Here is a 15,943-nt window from a genome sequence, read left to right on the forward strand (position 1 = left end):
CCCCCCCCCCCCCCGCCATGGGTCTGCTCATTTGCATGCAGGGGCCACCAAGGCAAGAGCCGCCACTGCTGCTGCGAGCGGATTTGAGCTGAAGCTCTGTTTTCCTTCTGTTCTTGTCTCTCTCTCAAGGTCAGAGCCAGAGCAGGGACAGGAACAAAGGCGCGCGTCCCCCATTCAACCTCTCTGCGCCCACCGGCTGCTCCTGGTGGAGGGGCCCCGGGGAGGGGAGGGCAGGGCAGCTCCGAGGCCTGGCCCCAGGCAAGGTGGGGATGGGGGCACAGGAACAGCTGCCCAGCTGCTCCTGGGGACTCCTGCCCTGCTGGGGCCACTGTGGGCATCTGAGAAGCCCTGCCCCCCCCCAGGGGGGGCGGCGGCCATCCTGGCCTCCAGGTGCAGCCAGCAGGGGGGTCAGCTGGGGCCAGGGGTCATTCTGGAGTAAGCTTCCTCTGGAGGCAAGAGTCAGAGATCAGGTTCCCTCTGGGGACAGGGGTCAGTCTTGGGTTCAAGGCTCAGGCCAGATCACAGGTCACTCAGGGTTGGCTGACAGAATAGGGTCTCTGATGGGGTCTGTGCCTGTCCACCCTGGTCTTGGGCGTCTGCCTCAGGGGAGGTTCCTGTCCAGGCCAGGCCCAGACTTGGCTCCTAGCACCCCTGACCCCCAGCCCAGCACTCGCAACCTGCTGCCCACAGGGTACGCCCCCACGGTTTGGGGTCAGCCTCCACACCTCATGTTTGAAGGCTGCGGCGCCCGGGCAGAAGCTAACACCGGGCAGAAGTTTCTCGCTGAAGAACAGATCAGCCCAAGTCTGCCTCCTGCTCTGGCTCTAGGAGAGGTCTTCGGAAGCCACAGCTCGGCCAGGCGGGGCAGGGGCAGAGAGGGAGACCCACGTGAGAGGGAGCAAAGGAGCCCCCTCGCTTCCTGGGAAGACGCCTTGCCCTGACCACTGCCAGGGGCCATCAGCCCGGGTCAGCCTGGCTGTAAGACGCCCCCGAACCAGCCTGAGGTGCCAGCTTCCATCTGCCTGTGTCCCAGACGGAGAACTGAGGCCGTGCCCAGTGTGTGCTGCTGGTGACAGTGGTGGGGAATTGGGGTGCCAGGAGGGGCCCTGAGGGTTCTGGGCGGTGGACCCGTTCAGGGGACACCGGTGTGTATACACGTGCGTGCGTGTGTCCTGTGTTGTGAACTGTGCCGCCTGTGAGTGCAGGAGGTGGAGGGAGGCGCTTGTCTGCACGGGCACATGGGCCCTCAAGCCCGCTTTCATCTCCAGCTGACAGGCCCCTCTCCTGGCTTTTAGCCGCAGAGAACTTCCTGCTAATAGTGCATTAACCTTGGGGGGGCTGCCAATTACGTGGTGCTCCTGCAGGGGGTGTGGGTGCTCAGTGACTGCTGCTGACAGGCCAAGGGCCGGAAAGCCGGCGGAGCACCCCACCCTGCCCAGCTGGGGTGGGCATGAGGCGGCCGGGCTTGAGGCGGGGGGAGACACGGAGTGTGTTCCCAGCTCCGGATGGCAGAGCGCGGGGTCTCTCCTGACCTCATTAGAGTAATTAATGTGCCTTTTGAAGCTCGAAGAATCGCTCAGAGCTGTGGGAAAGGGGCGCAGATCACAGGGCAGGAGAGCTGGGGACGGCGTCTGCATGCCTGGTAAAAGTGTGTCCCAATGGGTCCGATACAGAGACGGAGAGACAGAGGGAAAGACGGAACAGAAAAGCAACTGAAAGAGACCGTGCGGCTGGAGATACAGACAGGCAGGCAGGAGGGCGGGCGGACGGTCAGATCACAGAATTGCACACGAGCACAAAAGCACAGAGACCCAAGGTGGGGACAGACAGAAAAAGAGCGAGAGCCAGAGGAGCGGGGGCCTCCCGGGGACTCTGGCTTCGCTTCTTTGACCTTCCTGCTGGACCCTCAGTGCAAGACCCTCCCAAAGAACAAGGTTCGAGGAGCAGTCAGGGAGGACTGCCTGGAGGCACCAGCTGGCCATCAGAGGAGAAAGGGGAAATGTGAGCAGACTTGGGGTGGGGAGGAAGCCAACTGAGATGCCCAGGGAAGCAGACTAGGGACCAGCGCAGAAGAGCCCAGCTGCAGGGGGGCGGACCGGCTGGCCGTGGTGGAGACAGCTTCTCTGCACCCTGGCAGCAGGCAGGGATCCAGGCTGGGCATGGTGGGGAAGGTCAGCGGGCCTGGGAGGTAGATGGGCCCACGGGGCTGACGGACCCCGAGCAGGCAGCAGGCTCAGCCATGCCGCCATGGACACGGGGACAAGGTGGGGCTCGGGATGAGGCACGAGAAGCAGAGGGCCCCGCTGGGGCCACACCAGGACAGGCCACACCTCCCCCGGCCCCCCAGCTCCCGCGGCCAGCAGGGAAGAGGCTGAGTGGCACAAGGCTGCCACCTACTGGCAGCGCCCCACAACGACAAGCCTGCGGTACCTCAGGCCAGTGGCCAGCCGGGGGAGACCTCAGGCTGGTCGACCACTGGGGATGGGGGGTGACAGGCCAGAACCGAAATCTGCCCAGAAACAGCAGCTCACAGGGAAAACAAGGCCCACAGAGAAACCCGCCGAGCTCCCCGCTGGGGCTGGGGTCGGCTTCATCAGGGATTCCACAGGTGCCTGGCGGGGAGAGGCATGGTGGGCGCAGGGGTCCTAAGGCTGCAGGAAGCTCCAGCGCCCTCCACTACTGCCCCAGAGCTCCTTGGGAAACACCCCCAAAGGTGCTGGAGGTGTGAACGGGGTCGGGCGGGGATACCGCAGGGCATGGCCCTAGAGGCGCCCCAGGTTTAACGCGGCACAGGAGGAGCCCTTGAACAAGAGCTTTGACCTCTGAACAGAGTTCTCTCTGGACCCAGAGGCAATGACTAGCAAGATCTTTATCCAGGCAGGTGAGGGCAGGTCTCCCCCAGCTCCCCGTCTACCCTGGAGGACTCCTCGCTGGACCCCCTGGGGACAAGTCCAAAGAAGCCCAGCTTGGTCACAAATGGGAGAACTGAGGCCCAAACGGAGCCCTGCTCTGGGGCCCACCCGCCACCTGTGCGTTGGCACACAGGGTCCGGCCCTGTGCAGAGCGGAGCGCTGGCTACAGATCCTCAGCTGCCTTTATTGCGTCCAGTCCAGCGAGAAGACGCTCCCAGACAGGTCCCTCAGCCCACCCACCGCCAGGTGTTAGCTTGGGCTGCCTCATCCCCAGAGCTGAGTGGCACCAGTCACAGTCCCGCCATCCTCCGCTGCCCGCGGGAGGCTTCCGGAGCCTCTGATTTCCACCCTGCACAGTCCTGTCTGGGTGAAGGGCCGAGGAGGCTTCGGGCTTCGGAGCAACGGAGGCAGGACCCACACGAGCTCTCAGAGTCTGCGTCATAGCCGGCAGGAGGGTCAGTGGAGTGCACCACATGCTGGGAGCTGCTTCTGTCTCTTGTCCTCTCCCAGTGCTTCCGGAAACGCTGCCTCCCTGACCTAAGCATCTGGAAGTGAAGGGTAGGAGATGAGACCCTGCTATGCCTGGGGTTCGCCCTGCAAGTGACGAGCAGAAGCCTCAACCATCCAGCCCCTCCACTGTGGCCCACCAAGGTCCACCTCCCCCAGCTGCTGCCCGCCACCCCCCAGACAGCCCACCCAGCAGGAGGGGTCCCCCAGCCAGATGGGATCCCAGATCACACCAGTGCCTCCTCCTGGGGACCTGAAAAATCAGAACTGTCCCCTGGTCTCTCGGCCTCCATGCCTGCATGCCCCACCCCCAACACACTGGGGTTGGACAGGCCCTCACTCCTGCTCCGGCCCTGTTGTGGGCTCTGTGCCCTGGAGGAGTATCTGGGGCCACATGGCGACCATCCCTGACCCAGGCTCTCGCAGCCCCCCACTGTTCATTCTCCACCTGACACTGATCCTGGCCTTCAGGATCAGTGGAAGGCAGGCGCTCCCAGGTTCAAGTGCCGCGGCCTGGTCCAGCCTTGGAGAAATGGCTAACAGAGGCCAGGGGCAGGCGAGCCTTGCTCCTGGGCCACAGAGCCGGCAACTGCAAGGCCAGCACTGGGATCACAGCGATGCCTCACCAGCCCCCCGGACTCTCCAACCCGGCCCACCCCGTTCCCTGAGACAGGAGCCCCCGAGCTTGAGGGGGAGCTAGACTACCATCTCAGGTTCCGCGTCTCAAAGACGATCTCCTCGTCGCTGTCCAGTGATGCCATCTCGGTGGGGTCGTCGGTGTTGGCCAGAAGGCCGTATCTCCTCCGCTGCGGCTTCTTCAACCTGCAAGCAGGCCCGGGCAAGCTCAGGGGCCACGTGGGGGTGCGTCCGGGGGGCAGGGCGGCTGACACCCTGTCCTGCTTCCCGCCTGCCCTGTGACCAGCCCCACCCCCGGCCAGACCCTCCTGACAGCCTTGCCGCGAAGCTTCCTAGTCCGTGTGTTTCCTGGCGTTCTAACAGCCACATAACGGCCGCAGTGACTCTCCGTGGCTCTGACGGTCCTCACGGAGGGCCCGCTCGGGCAGAAGCCCCGCTCCCGACCCCCGGCCAGGGACAGGGAGGGGCAGGGAAGGGAGCAGCAAGTGCCGGGGGCGCGGTCACCGGGGCACCGGGAGGGGCTGTCTGCAGGGTCCCGGCGCGCTCAGCGCCGCGGGCGAAGGCCCCGGAGGGCGGCGCGGCACCCAGGACCGACCGGAACGCGCCCGCAGAGGGTCCAGCGGCAGACCCGAGCAGCGCAGCTCGGCCGGCGCTGGGGTGACGCAGCAGAGGCCTGCGCGGCCGACCACGAAAGCCGACCAGGCGGCGGCCGCCCGGGACCTCCCCCGTCGCCGCCGCGCTCCGGCAGCCGCAAAAGGGCCCAGCGCGGGCGGAAGCTCGAGGGAGGCCGCGCCCCGGGGACGCCCACGCCCCCACCCACCCCGCCCACGTGACGTCCGCGCGCCGCGCCGGCCAATCCGGGCCGGGGGGCGGGGCTTCGCGTCGACACGTGAGGCGCCAGGCGCACGACAACTGGCCGCGCCCAGGCGGCGGGGGCGGTGCGCGCCGGCCGCACCTGAACGCCCGGATGAGGAAGTAGAGCGCAGCGAGGCCGCTGAGGCCCGTGAGCACGTAGAAAGAACGCAGCAGTGCCGAGCCCGACGAGTCCGGCGGCCGCGAGTACGTGCTGTTGTGCGGCGAGCCCGGCTGGCTCCCGTTCGTCACGGCGGGCGGTGACGACAGCGTGGCCTGCACGCGGCGCGGCGACGCGGCCTCTTCGGCTCCGCACAGCAGCGCCGACAGGAGCAGCGCCCGCAGCAGGAGCGGCAGCAGGAGCGGCGGCGGCGGCACGCGCGGCCCCATGGCCCGGCGGAAGCGGTGGCTGCGCCCCGCCTCCGCGAGCAGTTGTCACTCACTGGCGCGGGGGCGGCCTCAGCCAATGGCCCGCGGGGGCGGGGCCTAACGCCCGCAGACGCCCCGCCTCCACCTCGCGGATCCCCGGGCGTTCCTGGGCGGGGTCCCCCAGGGCGCTGCGCCCAGCCGGCTGCGCGCGCACCTCGCGTTTCCCGCCCCGCCCGAGCCCGACTTCCACTCGCAAGCCCCTCCTCCCCGCGAAGGCGGCTCCGGGAACGCGCGCAGTGGGGTCTAAGGCCACGGCCCCGCAAGGCTGCCTGGTGCAAGACTGACCGGCGCACTGCTCTCCAGGCGCTCGGGCCAGACCAGAACCCCGGGGGGCTGTCCAGCTGGTGGGTGCATCTTGCTTTCAGCGGGGGACCGCTCCCCACCCGTGGGAGGACCGCAGGCTGCACTGACTGGGCTCGGGGCTCCCTGCCACCACCCTCCCGACCCTACCGGGAGTTGAGGTGAGCAGGCCAGGGCCTAAGGCAGCGCAACCGAGGGTCAGCCCCAATGCTCTGCACCCCAAGACCAGGACAGGACGCAACCAGCCCAGGAAGCAAGCTCGGCCCTGCAGGCAACACAAGATGGGAGGCTCAGGGGGTGACTCTACCAAGACCCTGGGAGAGAGGTGCCCGCCTGGGATGAGGGGGCCTGGGAACCACCACTACCTGGCAGCCTGACTGCCCCTCAGAACCTACTACAAGGATTGCCCAAGGAGACAACCAAGTGACTGGGTGGTCTTTCCGGTTTGGGTCCAGCTTGTACCCTGAACAAAGGCCAGGAGAGGGTTTCTCTAGCAGACTCCCCCAAATCCCTCCCCACCCAGACTCCACGGCCGCACCCCAAGCCAAACTCGGATTTCTGTGTGGACACACCAGCCCTTTATTCAAATCCAATGTCCATGTCCTGCTAGTGCTGAGGGTGAGCACTAGCTGTGGTGCGAAGCTGCGGCACACCTGGTCTTCCTGGGGCAACGTGACCCCACAACCTCAGCCTCCCCAGTGACGCACCTGCTGGAAAACAAGAAGCAGGGGGGATAAAGAGGGGTCCAGCAGAAGGCCCACAGAATGCTGCCCCTGGCTTGGGTCACAGTGGGGCAGGAGACCACGAAAGGAGAACCCACTGGATGAGCCAGGCACGGCCACGGCCAAAGGGTCTCCAATCACCCACCCCAAGATAGCACTTACAGGTAACATGGTGTGAGGACAGGTGGCCGTGCCTCTGGCTCTTGCTTCCAGGTGAAGGCCCTCCTGGGACAGTGACCCCAGGTCATCGCTGCTCTCTGGCCACTCTTTCAAGTCACACTGGCTTCCCTTCAACCTGCCAAAGCAAAGAAGCGTTATGCCCAGTGTCCCAGTCACAGCTCGTGTCTGCCCCTCCCTGCCTCCCCTGAAACCATCCACAGCTCCTAGGAGGGTCTCAAGCTAGTCATCGGGGCCATCCCAGCAGAGGCCCCGTCACAGGCTGGCGTGCCCAGGGTAGGCCTGCGCCTTTCAGATGGGTCAGGCCACGTTCCACCCTTAAGCAGAGCCAGCTACCCAATTGGGATGGAGCTGCTTAGAGAACAGTGTGGGGCTCTGGGAAAAACTCATGGCGGCAACAGACATCAGAGAAAGCTAGTTAGGAGCCTGAGGTAAGGAGGTCTGGAAAAGACTGTCAATTGATGAACAAAAATTCCAAAAGGCAGGGCGTTCGGTGGTCTCCAATCCTGCTTATGGATCAAACCTACTCTTGAGGTATGACTGCCCGGGCCGCTCGCCTGGCTGCAGGCGGGGAAGGGCCAACGGCCGAGGTCTGACTTTAGTGCTAGCTTGATTTAAAAAAAAAAAAGAAAGAAAAAAAAAATGGAAAAGGAGAAACAGTCAAAGGAACATTCCCCAGGTACATAACTTTACTTTCAAATGAGCTCTTGACAAGAGGAGGGATGCGGACACGAGCAAAAGGAGTTACCTCGAATTACAGGGCTATTTCCACATATGAGCTAGCCAAGGGAGCAGCTTGCGTCTCAGAGGTCTGTTGGGCGCACAACACTTCTGTCCTCCGAGGGGCTGCAGCTTCCATAGGCTAGCGGTGAAAGCTCAGAACTTGTAAAGCAACAGCAGAGCTAGCTAACACGCTGGTCAGTCTGTGGTCGCCCAGGGACGCTGCCTGCTGTCCACTCTCTAGCCTACCTCTAAACTAAGGCGGTCCAGGTCGGCGTCATGTGCCCGAGTGTCCACCGTCCCTGCTAAGCTCCCCACCCCGTCACCCACCTTCTCACCTAAACCGGGATCGATGGCAGTCGGCTGTCACAAGGGGCCCGGCAAGTGTCCGTCTATCCTGCCTTCCCTGTCTAGCTCTCCAAGGGCCTCAGGCAGGACTGGCAGACCTCCTTCTCAAACTGCACTCTGCTCAGTTCCAACTGCCTCCAACCCGTAGCAGGGAGTGTGTTGTGCAATGAAAGGGAAATTGTCAGAGCAAGGTTCATTTCAGACGGTCTTTTAATCGGCTTCGTAAAGCCAAAGAAAACTGCGTACAAGAATTCCTTAACCACTTCAAATACAACATCAATAGGATATGCATACGTCTTCCAGTAAAAAAGGACAATATAAATAAACATTTTCAAGAACCTCTCGAGGGGACGTCTGCAAGTCTACTGTGGGTCATACATAGCACAGAAGGGCCATACAGGCCAGGCCCAGGGCAGCCAGAGCGCCTCGGCTACTGCCCCAGGATGGGTCCTACCACGCTACACTCAGAAACATTACACAGAGTTGGAAAAAAGCCACAGCTTGCTCAGCTTCCGACAAAAAGCGGATTCAGAGTCCGTTCAATCTTAAGAGACGTGAATTGGGGCACCCAACTTCACGGGCCTGACCCCACTAAAAAGAGAAACAAAAAAGGCAACACAACCAAAACCAAAACCCACACAACCCCCAATGATTTCCTAAAAAACTTATGGCTCATGGTAAAAAGAAAAAAGTAAAATCTGAAGTGCTTTTCAGAACGTTTTTAAAACCCTTAAAAACGGACAGCGCTTCCTTAAAAAGAAAAGTCTAGTAACGAGGCCATCTGGGGGTCAGAAGCAGTCAGGCTGTGTTTGACAAGATGACAACCGATAAGACTACAAAAGTGGGGTACAAGGAGGTGTGTTCACTACACATTAACGATTCAGCGAAGCTCCCAAAATCTTTAAATATACGGCCATTGGAAGGACGATCTTGAGCAGGAAGGGTTTTACTCGTTGTGTGTAGCTGAGAACAAGAAGCAGGTACAGTGTAAAGGCACTGAAGCACGCGACCAGACGCAGCATTCCACTCCCGGGTCCAGACCTGGAGGGCTCAGCCCTGCAGCCTCGGGAGTCACCAACCCCCCCCACAGCTGAGGGCAGGGCGGCAGGGCCAGGCGGCCGCACATGCACTGATGTTGCCTGCTCGGGGGGGCCCTCACTCTCCCTTTCCTTCTTAGTCAGTCTGGTTTTGCCTTTACGTTTTGTAGTAGAAACGGCTGCTGGCACAGAGACCGAGAGGGCAGTCTTGTCCCTTATGGGCAAGCACAGTGACAAAGTCTGAGTGTCGCTCGCAGAGGGTGCCAAGGCTTACTGAGCTCCCACCGCAGGCCCCGGCAGCGTGGTGCCCTTGGAACGTGACTTACCATAACTGTCGTAGCTGTCTCTGTAGGACCCGCCCGAGCTCCGGTCACCATAGCCGCCACCTTGACTCCGGCTGAAAGAAAGACACTTCAGGCTACTCACGCCATCTGCTGCAGCAGCGCTGCCCTAGCCTGTGCCAACATCCGGAGAGAAGCCTCCCACACACCCTGGGCAGGACCTCAGCCTTCACCTGCTGTAGTAGTCTCTGGAGCCTCCATAGCCTCCACTCCTGGACTCGAACCGGCTCCCCCCATAGCCTCGGTCCCCTCCTCCTGCAGACATGGACAAGAAGTGAGCGGCATCGCCTACCAGCAGCGTCCCCACAGTGTTCCTGAGGGCCTTGGGCCCTGAGCATAGCACTTACCTCTGGAGAACCCACGGCCCCGGCCTCGGCCCCCTCGGAAGAAGCCCCGGCCCCCAGCGGAGCCACCTCGATACCCACGGGATCGATTATCAGATGACTTGCCAGCCTGGTCTACTCGGATCTGTCGCCCATCCACAGACTGGAGACCAGAGATTCGCACAGGTTAGCCTCTGTGCTTCCCCACCCTGTCTGCAAACCCAGACCTCCTGCACCCCGAGAGCAGCAGCCCCTCACCTTCCCGTTCATGGCCATCATGGCATCCTTGGCATCGTCGATGTTCTCAAAAGTGACAAACCCAAAGCCTCGAGATCGCTGGGTCTCCCTGTCTTTCACGACCACCACTGTACAGGAGAGATCTGGGGTCTGCACTCAGCCCTCCCCACAAGCAGCCCTGCCCGGCCCCACTAGCCCAGCACCAGCCTCACCTTCAGAAATCTGTCCATATTTTGAAAAGACCTGCTCCAGCGACTGCTCATTGGTATCAAAACTCAGCCCTCCGACGAAAAGCTTGCCTTCGTCTGATGCCATGGTGGCCTGTGGCAAATGCTGTTGAAATCCTGAGATCCTCCAGGGGTTTCAACGCTCCCGCCCCCTTTACACAAAGAACACTGGCTTGTGGCGTAAACGCTGGAACACCCTGTCCAATCCACAGCTGGCACTACTAAATTCAAGGAGGCCCTCCACCCTTGACCGCCCTGGACTCCCTGCCTCTACTGTGCATAGCCCAGCCCCGCCCCCACAGACTGGGGGCTCCCCGAGGGCTGGGGCCGCACCCCGACTCTGCAGCGCTCCTCAGGGCTGCCCCGGCTGTGGGACCCCACACCTCCAGCCAAGCTGAGGGCCGCAGAGAACGTCTAAGACTGGACACCCAAAGAAGGCGTGGGCCTCCATCGTAACCCTTTGTGAGCAGGGACCTAACTCCCAGCCTGACCATCGGGGCGGGGAGTGGCAAAGTGCTTGGTCCACTGTGGGGCGCCTGTGAGGGCTGGGTGGCTGGGCACTGGGGCGGGGGAGAGGAGGAGGCCGGGGCCTCCCACGTGGAGCGACATGTGGGGCTGATGCCAACTTAGACCGACTCTTTACGGGCTGGGAGAAACCCCGCCAAGTAGCTCCGGAAACAGGCCAGAACGTACGGTGGACCGCGCCTCTCGGACCCTCGCTCGGGGAACTGGGAGGGCACCGGGTCTGCGCTGCCCTCGCGCGACTCCAGCGGGAAACCGGGAGCGGCGGCCCTGGCCACGCATCGTGGCCCCGCCCACCGCCGCGCGCATGCGCCCCGCGCACGCCCTGCGCCACTCCATCCGGGCACCCGGCACTCCCGCCATTTCGCTGGGCGCAGCCTCGCGCTCGCGGCCGCCATTTTGCGGTGGCGTCCCGCTAGCGGAGGGCCAGGCCCGAGGGAAAGACGCCCTCCGGCCACAGCTTGGCCCGGTGTCCCGCTGCCCATCGCCGCCGGCGGGGCGGACTCCACCCCGGGCCCGCCCCGGCGCCGCCCCCGCCCAGGGGCGTGCCGCCGCCGTCCCGCCTCCTCCGGCCGGCCGCAGGCCGCTCGCCACCCCGGGCCCGCGGAGTCGGCGCCGCCAGGGCCCTCACCACTGAGTCGGGAAGGTCCCTGACGCAGGCGGGAACAAGGCGCAGCACAACGAGCCAAGCCTCCTAACGCGCGAGTGAGGGGGGGGCGCCGAGAGCCCGGCCTTAAGTACGCCGCCGCGGGTCCCCGCCTCCCGCTCCGCGCCAGCCAATCCGAGGGCTCCGGAGCCGCAGCCGCACCTCATATTCATGAGCGGGGGCGGGGCCTGACCCGGCTCCGCCCCCCTCCCGTGCTCGCGGGCTCCGGGCGCGGTAATTGGCGAGGACGCGCCTCGTCCGCAGTCCTCCGCCCGCGACCCGGAGGCGGGGCCGGCGCGCGGCGGGGCGGGGCTGACCCACTTCCGCATGCCCGCCCCCACCCCACCTCCAGGCCTGTGGCAGGGAACAAAGGGGCCTTTGGAGGCCAAGGGCCCAAACCTCCCGGGTATCTCCTGGTGTGGCTCGAACTCGGACTTGTGCTCTGCTCCATCAATCGCTGCCAATGCAACCTTCGCTAAGTCCGCATCCCCACCGCAGCCCCAGCTCTCACTTCTCCTGAACCCTGACGTCATTTTTATATACTTGGCAACATAACCCAACACCCTGGTACTCCCAGGACCCCACGCTCCTGAATACACCACCGCATGTAGTCGGCCCCAAGGCCCACCCAAATCCCAAGACTGAGACAACCCCACGTGCGTGGATCCCAATATTTGCCAAGATCCCATTTCCTCCTACTTCTCAACTTTGGGGCACCCCAGTTTCACGCAACCTACTTTGCCTACAAACCACCACCAGCACCCACACCCAACTTCCACCCCAGCCCGACTTCTGCTTGGTGTGGGCCCACACACCCACACGCACCTAGACAGACACTTCTGTGCGTTCCAGCTCTAGACTGCAGGCTGGGCACCCAACCCCACCACTGGGGTCAGCACTGCACCCCAACATTGGTCTCAACCCTCGGCCTCCCCTCCAGCACGTGCCCCAGCCTCCTGCCAGCACACAGTTGTGCGTACCAAGAACGGACTCATCACCCACCATGGGGTAAGCAGTGCTCTGCTCCCCTTCCCTCCCCCCCCCCCCGCGGTGGCTTTTTCCTGTCTGGAGGTCCAAGATCTCTGCTAGCAGGAGAACCAGCTTTGTGGGAACCCTCACCTGCAAGATTGCTCTTGGGGAGTCCCAAGGCCACTTTATGGGAGCCCCTTTGTGGCCACTATTTGCCCCCTGTGCAGGCTTTGGCTTAGGTTGTCTCTGGTGACCCTGGACCTCTCCATGGGGTGGAAAAAACTAGTGCAGAACCCTGCCTGCCCAAGCCCTGCTCTAGAAAGTCTTCAGAGGGTAGACCCTATGCAGTAGAGTTGCGGGTGTTGGGAACAGACCCCCCACTTGTTGCCCACTGCAGAGGAGTTCCAGCCCCACTCCAGTCCTCAGACTTGATCCCCACCTCAGGTGGGTCTAGCTGACAAAGCAAGGGACACAGGCAAGGACGTGGTCTCCTGTGATAAGATCACTGGGACCCCTCCTCAATTCAGGAGCCCCCTCCTGCAGAGTAGCTCGTCACTCATCGCCACCTCCTCTGCACCTTGCTGCCCCATGCCGCAGCCCTCCCTTACGACTGAGTCCCCCGTCAGAGGCAGCCTGCTGCTGCGTCAGCCTCTCACGCGGGGTGGTTATTAAAAGGAGCAAAAAGAGACATCAGCTCTCAGCTCCCTCTGCTTCCCAGCCTGCGTGGGGGGGGGGGGCGGGGGGTGAACTGGGGCCAGGTATGCCCTGCCCAGGAGCAATTCCCCACCACCCTGTCTGATGTGTTCCCCTGGCAAAGTCAGGTCAATGGCCCCTGGCTCCAGCCCAGGCCGGGTGTCCCTGAAGCGGAGGTGGCCCAGAATCATTCTCCGCCCCTGGGCCCCGCCCCCACTGTTCTGAGGTTCTGAGTCTGCCTTCTCCCGGTTTTGTGAACTGCTCGGTTCATTCATTCATTCCTGCATTCATTCCGCCAGCACACAGCTATTAAACGTTTACTATGAACCCGTTGCTAGGTAACGGTGTCCATGTATACCAACGACTGTCCTGGGTTCCCATCCCAGAAAGGTCCCATACCTGGGGACACCTGTTGCCAGGTGCGCCTGCTGTGGGCATTGTGTGGAAACTGTGTGCTTGCGTCTCAGGTGTTTTGCCTGTCTCCGTCCCTGTGGTTTCCTGCATCTGCGTGTCCGTTTCGGGGTCTCAGGGGTCTGGGACCACCTTCATCGCCGTCGCGACCGCTGCGCCACGCTCTCCCCATGGACACGAGGGGGCGCTGCGGCCTCGCTGTCACCCCAGCCGAGGGCTCCGGGTCCCGCCGCGTGCTCCAGCGTGGGATGGGGTCCTCGTCCCGCCCACAGGCCTGACCCCGCGCCTCTGTCAGTGCGCTGGGAGGGGTGGGTGGCGGGGGGTGGGAGGATGGGGCTCAAAATAGCCGCGGGCACGGGAGAGGCTGCTATTCGCGGCCTGGACACGCAGTGCTCGCCGCCTGCCCGGCGGGACGGGGATTATTAGGCCGGGAGGTCCCCGTCGGCGCATCTACAAATCGCCCCTCCGCGGAGCGGGCGCCCGCTCCAGGACCACTTCTCGGTCCGGGGTCTAACCCCTCCCCGCCTGGGCGCCCCACCCGCGGGCGGCGCCATGGAGAGGAGGGCGGGGCCGCTGCGCTCCCGCGGCGCCCCCACCACCTTCTCGCCGGGCCGGGCCTCTGGACGCCGGGTCCTCCCCCGACCCTGGCTAATGACCGGGCGGGAGGCGGTAATGAGCGTCTGGGTCCCGGACGGGCGTTGGCCGGGATGAAAGGCGCGTGGGGGGGGGGGCCCTCAGGCCGCATAATTATCGCCCCCTCCCGGTCGGCTGGGCGGGGGCCGGCACAGTGCACCTGGCGGCCTCCCGGCGGGGGCGCACAAGTGGGATCGTCCTGGCAGAGACTCGCCGGCCCGCCTGGCCCAATCCCGCAGGGCCCAGAGCCAGGGTGGGGGAAGCGGAGACTGGATGAGTGTGCGCGTTGCCAGGTGTGGTGCACATGTGTGCCGGTGAGCTGGGGAGTCGTGGGTAAACAGACACAAGGATGGCTGGGGACTGTGCCTGTGTGGACGCGAAAGTGGGGCTGTGTGTGTGTGCGCGCGTGCGGATATGAAGCGTGCGCCTGGTGCAGCTCCGTGCGCAAGACCACAAGGGGATTGTACACGGACTCCAGAGCGTGTGCATAAGGGATATGGGTGTGGAGCAGTCATGGACAGGTCTGCGTGTGTGTGACTTGGGGGACAGGGCTCTCAGAGCATATGTGTCCCTGGCTGGTGGCATGACTCATGCCCCCGGGGTGGGCACGAGAGCTATGTGGTCTCCTAGGGCAGAGGACAGCTACAAGAGGCCATAAGCCCGGCAGAGAAAGAGTTAAACTGTCCCCCCCCTCCTACCTGCATGAGGAGGTGGGGGCCCTCCGAAGTCTCTAGGAGGCCCCGGGTGACTACCAACTGTGAACACAGGAAACTCAGCTGTTTGCCACCCTGGGGAGCTACTAGAAGGGGCTGCCCCTGGCCTCAGTTTCCCTCCTCTTCCTAGGAAGGGGTCTCCGTAGTGGAGAATGTGCAGGACAGGGGCTGGGGGCACCTAGCGCAGCCCCCTGTGAGTCCAGGCCCAGGAATGTGGAGGCCCCCACACTTCTGCTGCTGCCCAGGATCCCATCCGGGGATTGCAGAGGCCAGGACTGCATGGTCTGTGTCGGTGAGCTCGGACCCTGCGGTGGGACCCAGGGACCCAGGGAGACACACCTGTTGTGCACTTGCGGGAAGTCACATGCCTGCCCCTCGGGTTTGCACGTTGGCTCCTCCTGTAAGCAGGATCCTCCAGAGACCCAGATGGTGACCCCTTCCTCCCTACTGAGGGAGACGGAGGCGCGCGTGTGGCGGCAAGTGCACAGGCGGACAAGCACACATCAAGTACACCACACATACACCAGATGTCTGTGAACTGCCAGAGCTCGGGCACACAAAGACCCCTGTGTGCTCACGGAAACCCAAAGGCTTGCCTTGGTGGGGGCGGGGAACACAGCCCACTGGATTCTGAGACTGGGGAAGGGCTGAGGTTCACACTTACCCCCGCCCCCCACTCCCCGGGGGTAGGAGGAGCTATACCCCACAAGTGTCCTATCCACTCAGCTGACCCTGGCCCCACACTCAAGTTGTCACCCACACGCAGGCTCCCTGTGGGCACGAGGGCCAGAAGGACCCCTTCCTAGGGCTTGTGGTATCTCCATGGCAACACTGGAGTGGTGGGAACGGAGATCGCCCCCTCCTGTGGCAGTTGCCAGGGGCTCAGACAAGACCGCTAAGCTACCGTGGCTCAGGGTGGCCAGCACGAGTGCACACCCCCACCCCATGCGTCGGTGTCCCACAGCTGTCTGGCTCTTCCTTGAAGGTCAGTGATGGCCAGGTGCCCAGCCGCACAGGCTAGTGTGCAGGCTGGTATTGCCAGGTCCCTCTCTGGGCCTCAGGTGCCTATCTGAGAAGTGGGTGCAGCAGCAGGCATTCCCGGGGTCAGTGTGGGTGAACAAAGGGGTGCCAGCCAGGGACAAGATGTCGCCCACCACAGAGGCACTGGGAGTTCTTTGCTCTTTCTCCTGTTGCAGGCACCCAGAAGATGGTCTGATGCTCACACCCCCTTCTTCCAGGTCCCAACAGGGATGGAGAAAGTGCATGCACCCCCACCTGTCCCGAACGCAGATCAGCGGGTCTCTGCTCCTTTGGTGGGCCTAAAGCCATGGAGGGTATGTGGGCAGCGTGTGGCTGGGGCGATGGCTTGTGTTTTGGGGAGGGTGCTGCCGTGGGTGACAAGTCTCTGAGGTTCTGAGTGCCTGCCCCTGCCTGGTGTGACTTTCAATTTTGCGGTTTTCTTAAGGGAGGTCTTGGTCCAGGGTGAGAATGGGGGCGCCACTGTTTTGAAAATCCTAGTGTTCATCGAGGCTGCGGTGGGCTGGGGCCAGTGCGTGCGTGTGCGTGTGCGCGCGGGGGGGGGGGGGGG

The 15,943-nt window shown here is 63.4% G+C and overlaps 2 protein-coding genes across 4 annotated transcripts; both read right to left on the reverse strand.

Moving 5' to 3' along the window:
* Positions 1-3,076: 3,076 nt before the first annotated feature.
* FAM174C (family with sequence similarity 174 member C) lies at positions 3,077-5,330 on the reverse strand. Its single transcript, XM_040629768.1, has 3 exons — positions 5,011-5,330; positions 4,125-4,241; positions 3,077-3,457 (listed from the first exon to the last, which is right to left on the reverse strand). Coding segments are annotated over exons 1-3 (405 nt in total). The 5' UTR covers positions 5,298-5,330; the 3' UTR covers positions 3,077-3,456.
* Positions 5,331-6,199: 869 nt separating this feature from the next.
* On the reverse strand, positions 6,200-11,076 carry LOC103681632 (cold inducible RNA binding protein). Of its 3 annotated transcripts, none has more exons than XM_040629761.1 (8): positions 10,922-11,076; positions 9,754-9,862; positions 9,563-9,669; positions 9,329-9,467; positions 9,155-9,236; positions 8,967-9,037; positions 6,521-6,653; positions 6,200-6,346 (listed from the first exon to the last, which is right to left on the reverse strand). In XM_040629761.1, the coding sequence occupies exons 2-7, from the start codon at positions 9,854-9,856 to the stop codon at positions 6,649-6,651; spliced, it is 507 nt and encodes a 168-aa protein (XP_040485695.1). In that variant the 5' UTR covers positions 9,857-9,862; positions 10,922-11,076; the 3' UTR covers positions 6,200-6,346; positions 6,521-6,648. The 3 variants fall into 3 exon arrangements, with proteins under 3 accessions (XP_040485695.1, XP_040485694.1, XP_040485693.1); XM_040629760.1 differs by having other exon boundaries at positions 6,521-8,566; XM_040629759.1 differs by lacking the exons at positions 6,200-6,346; positions 6,521-6,653 and having other exon boundaries at positions 8,553-9,037.
* Between the last annotated feature and the right edge of the window lie 4,867 nt (positions 11,077-15,943).

Source organism: Ursus maritimus, unplaced genomic scaffold, assembly GCF_017311325.1.
Source record: "Ursus maritimus isolate PB19 unplaced genomic scaffold, ASM1731132v1 scaffold_14, whole genome shotgun sequence".
NCBI lineage: Eukaryota > Metazoa > Chordata > Mammalia > Carnivora > Ursidae > Ursus > Ursus maritimus.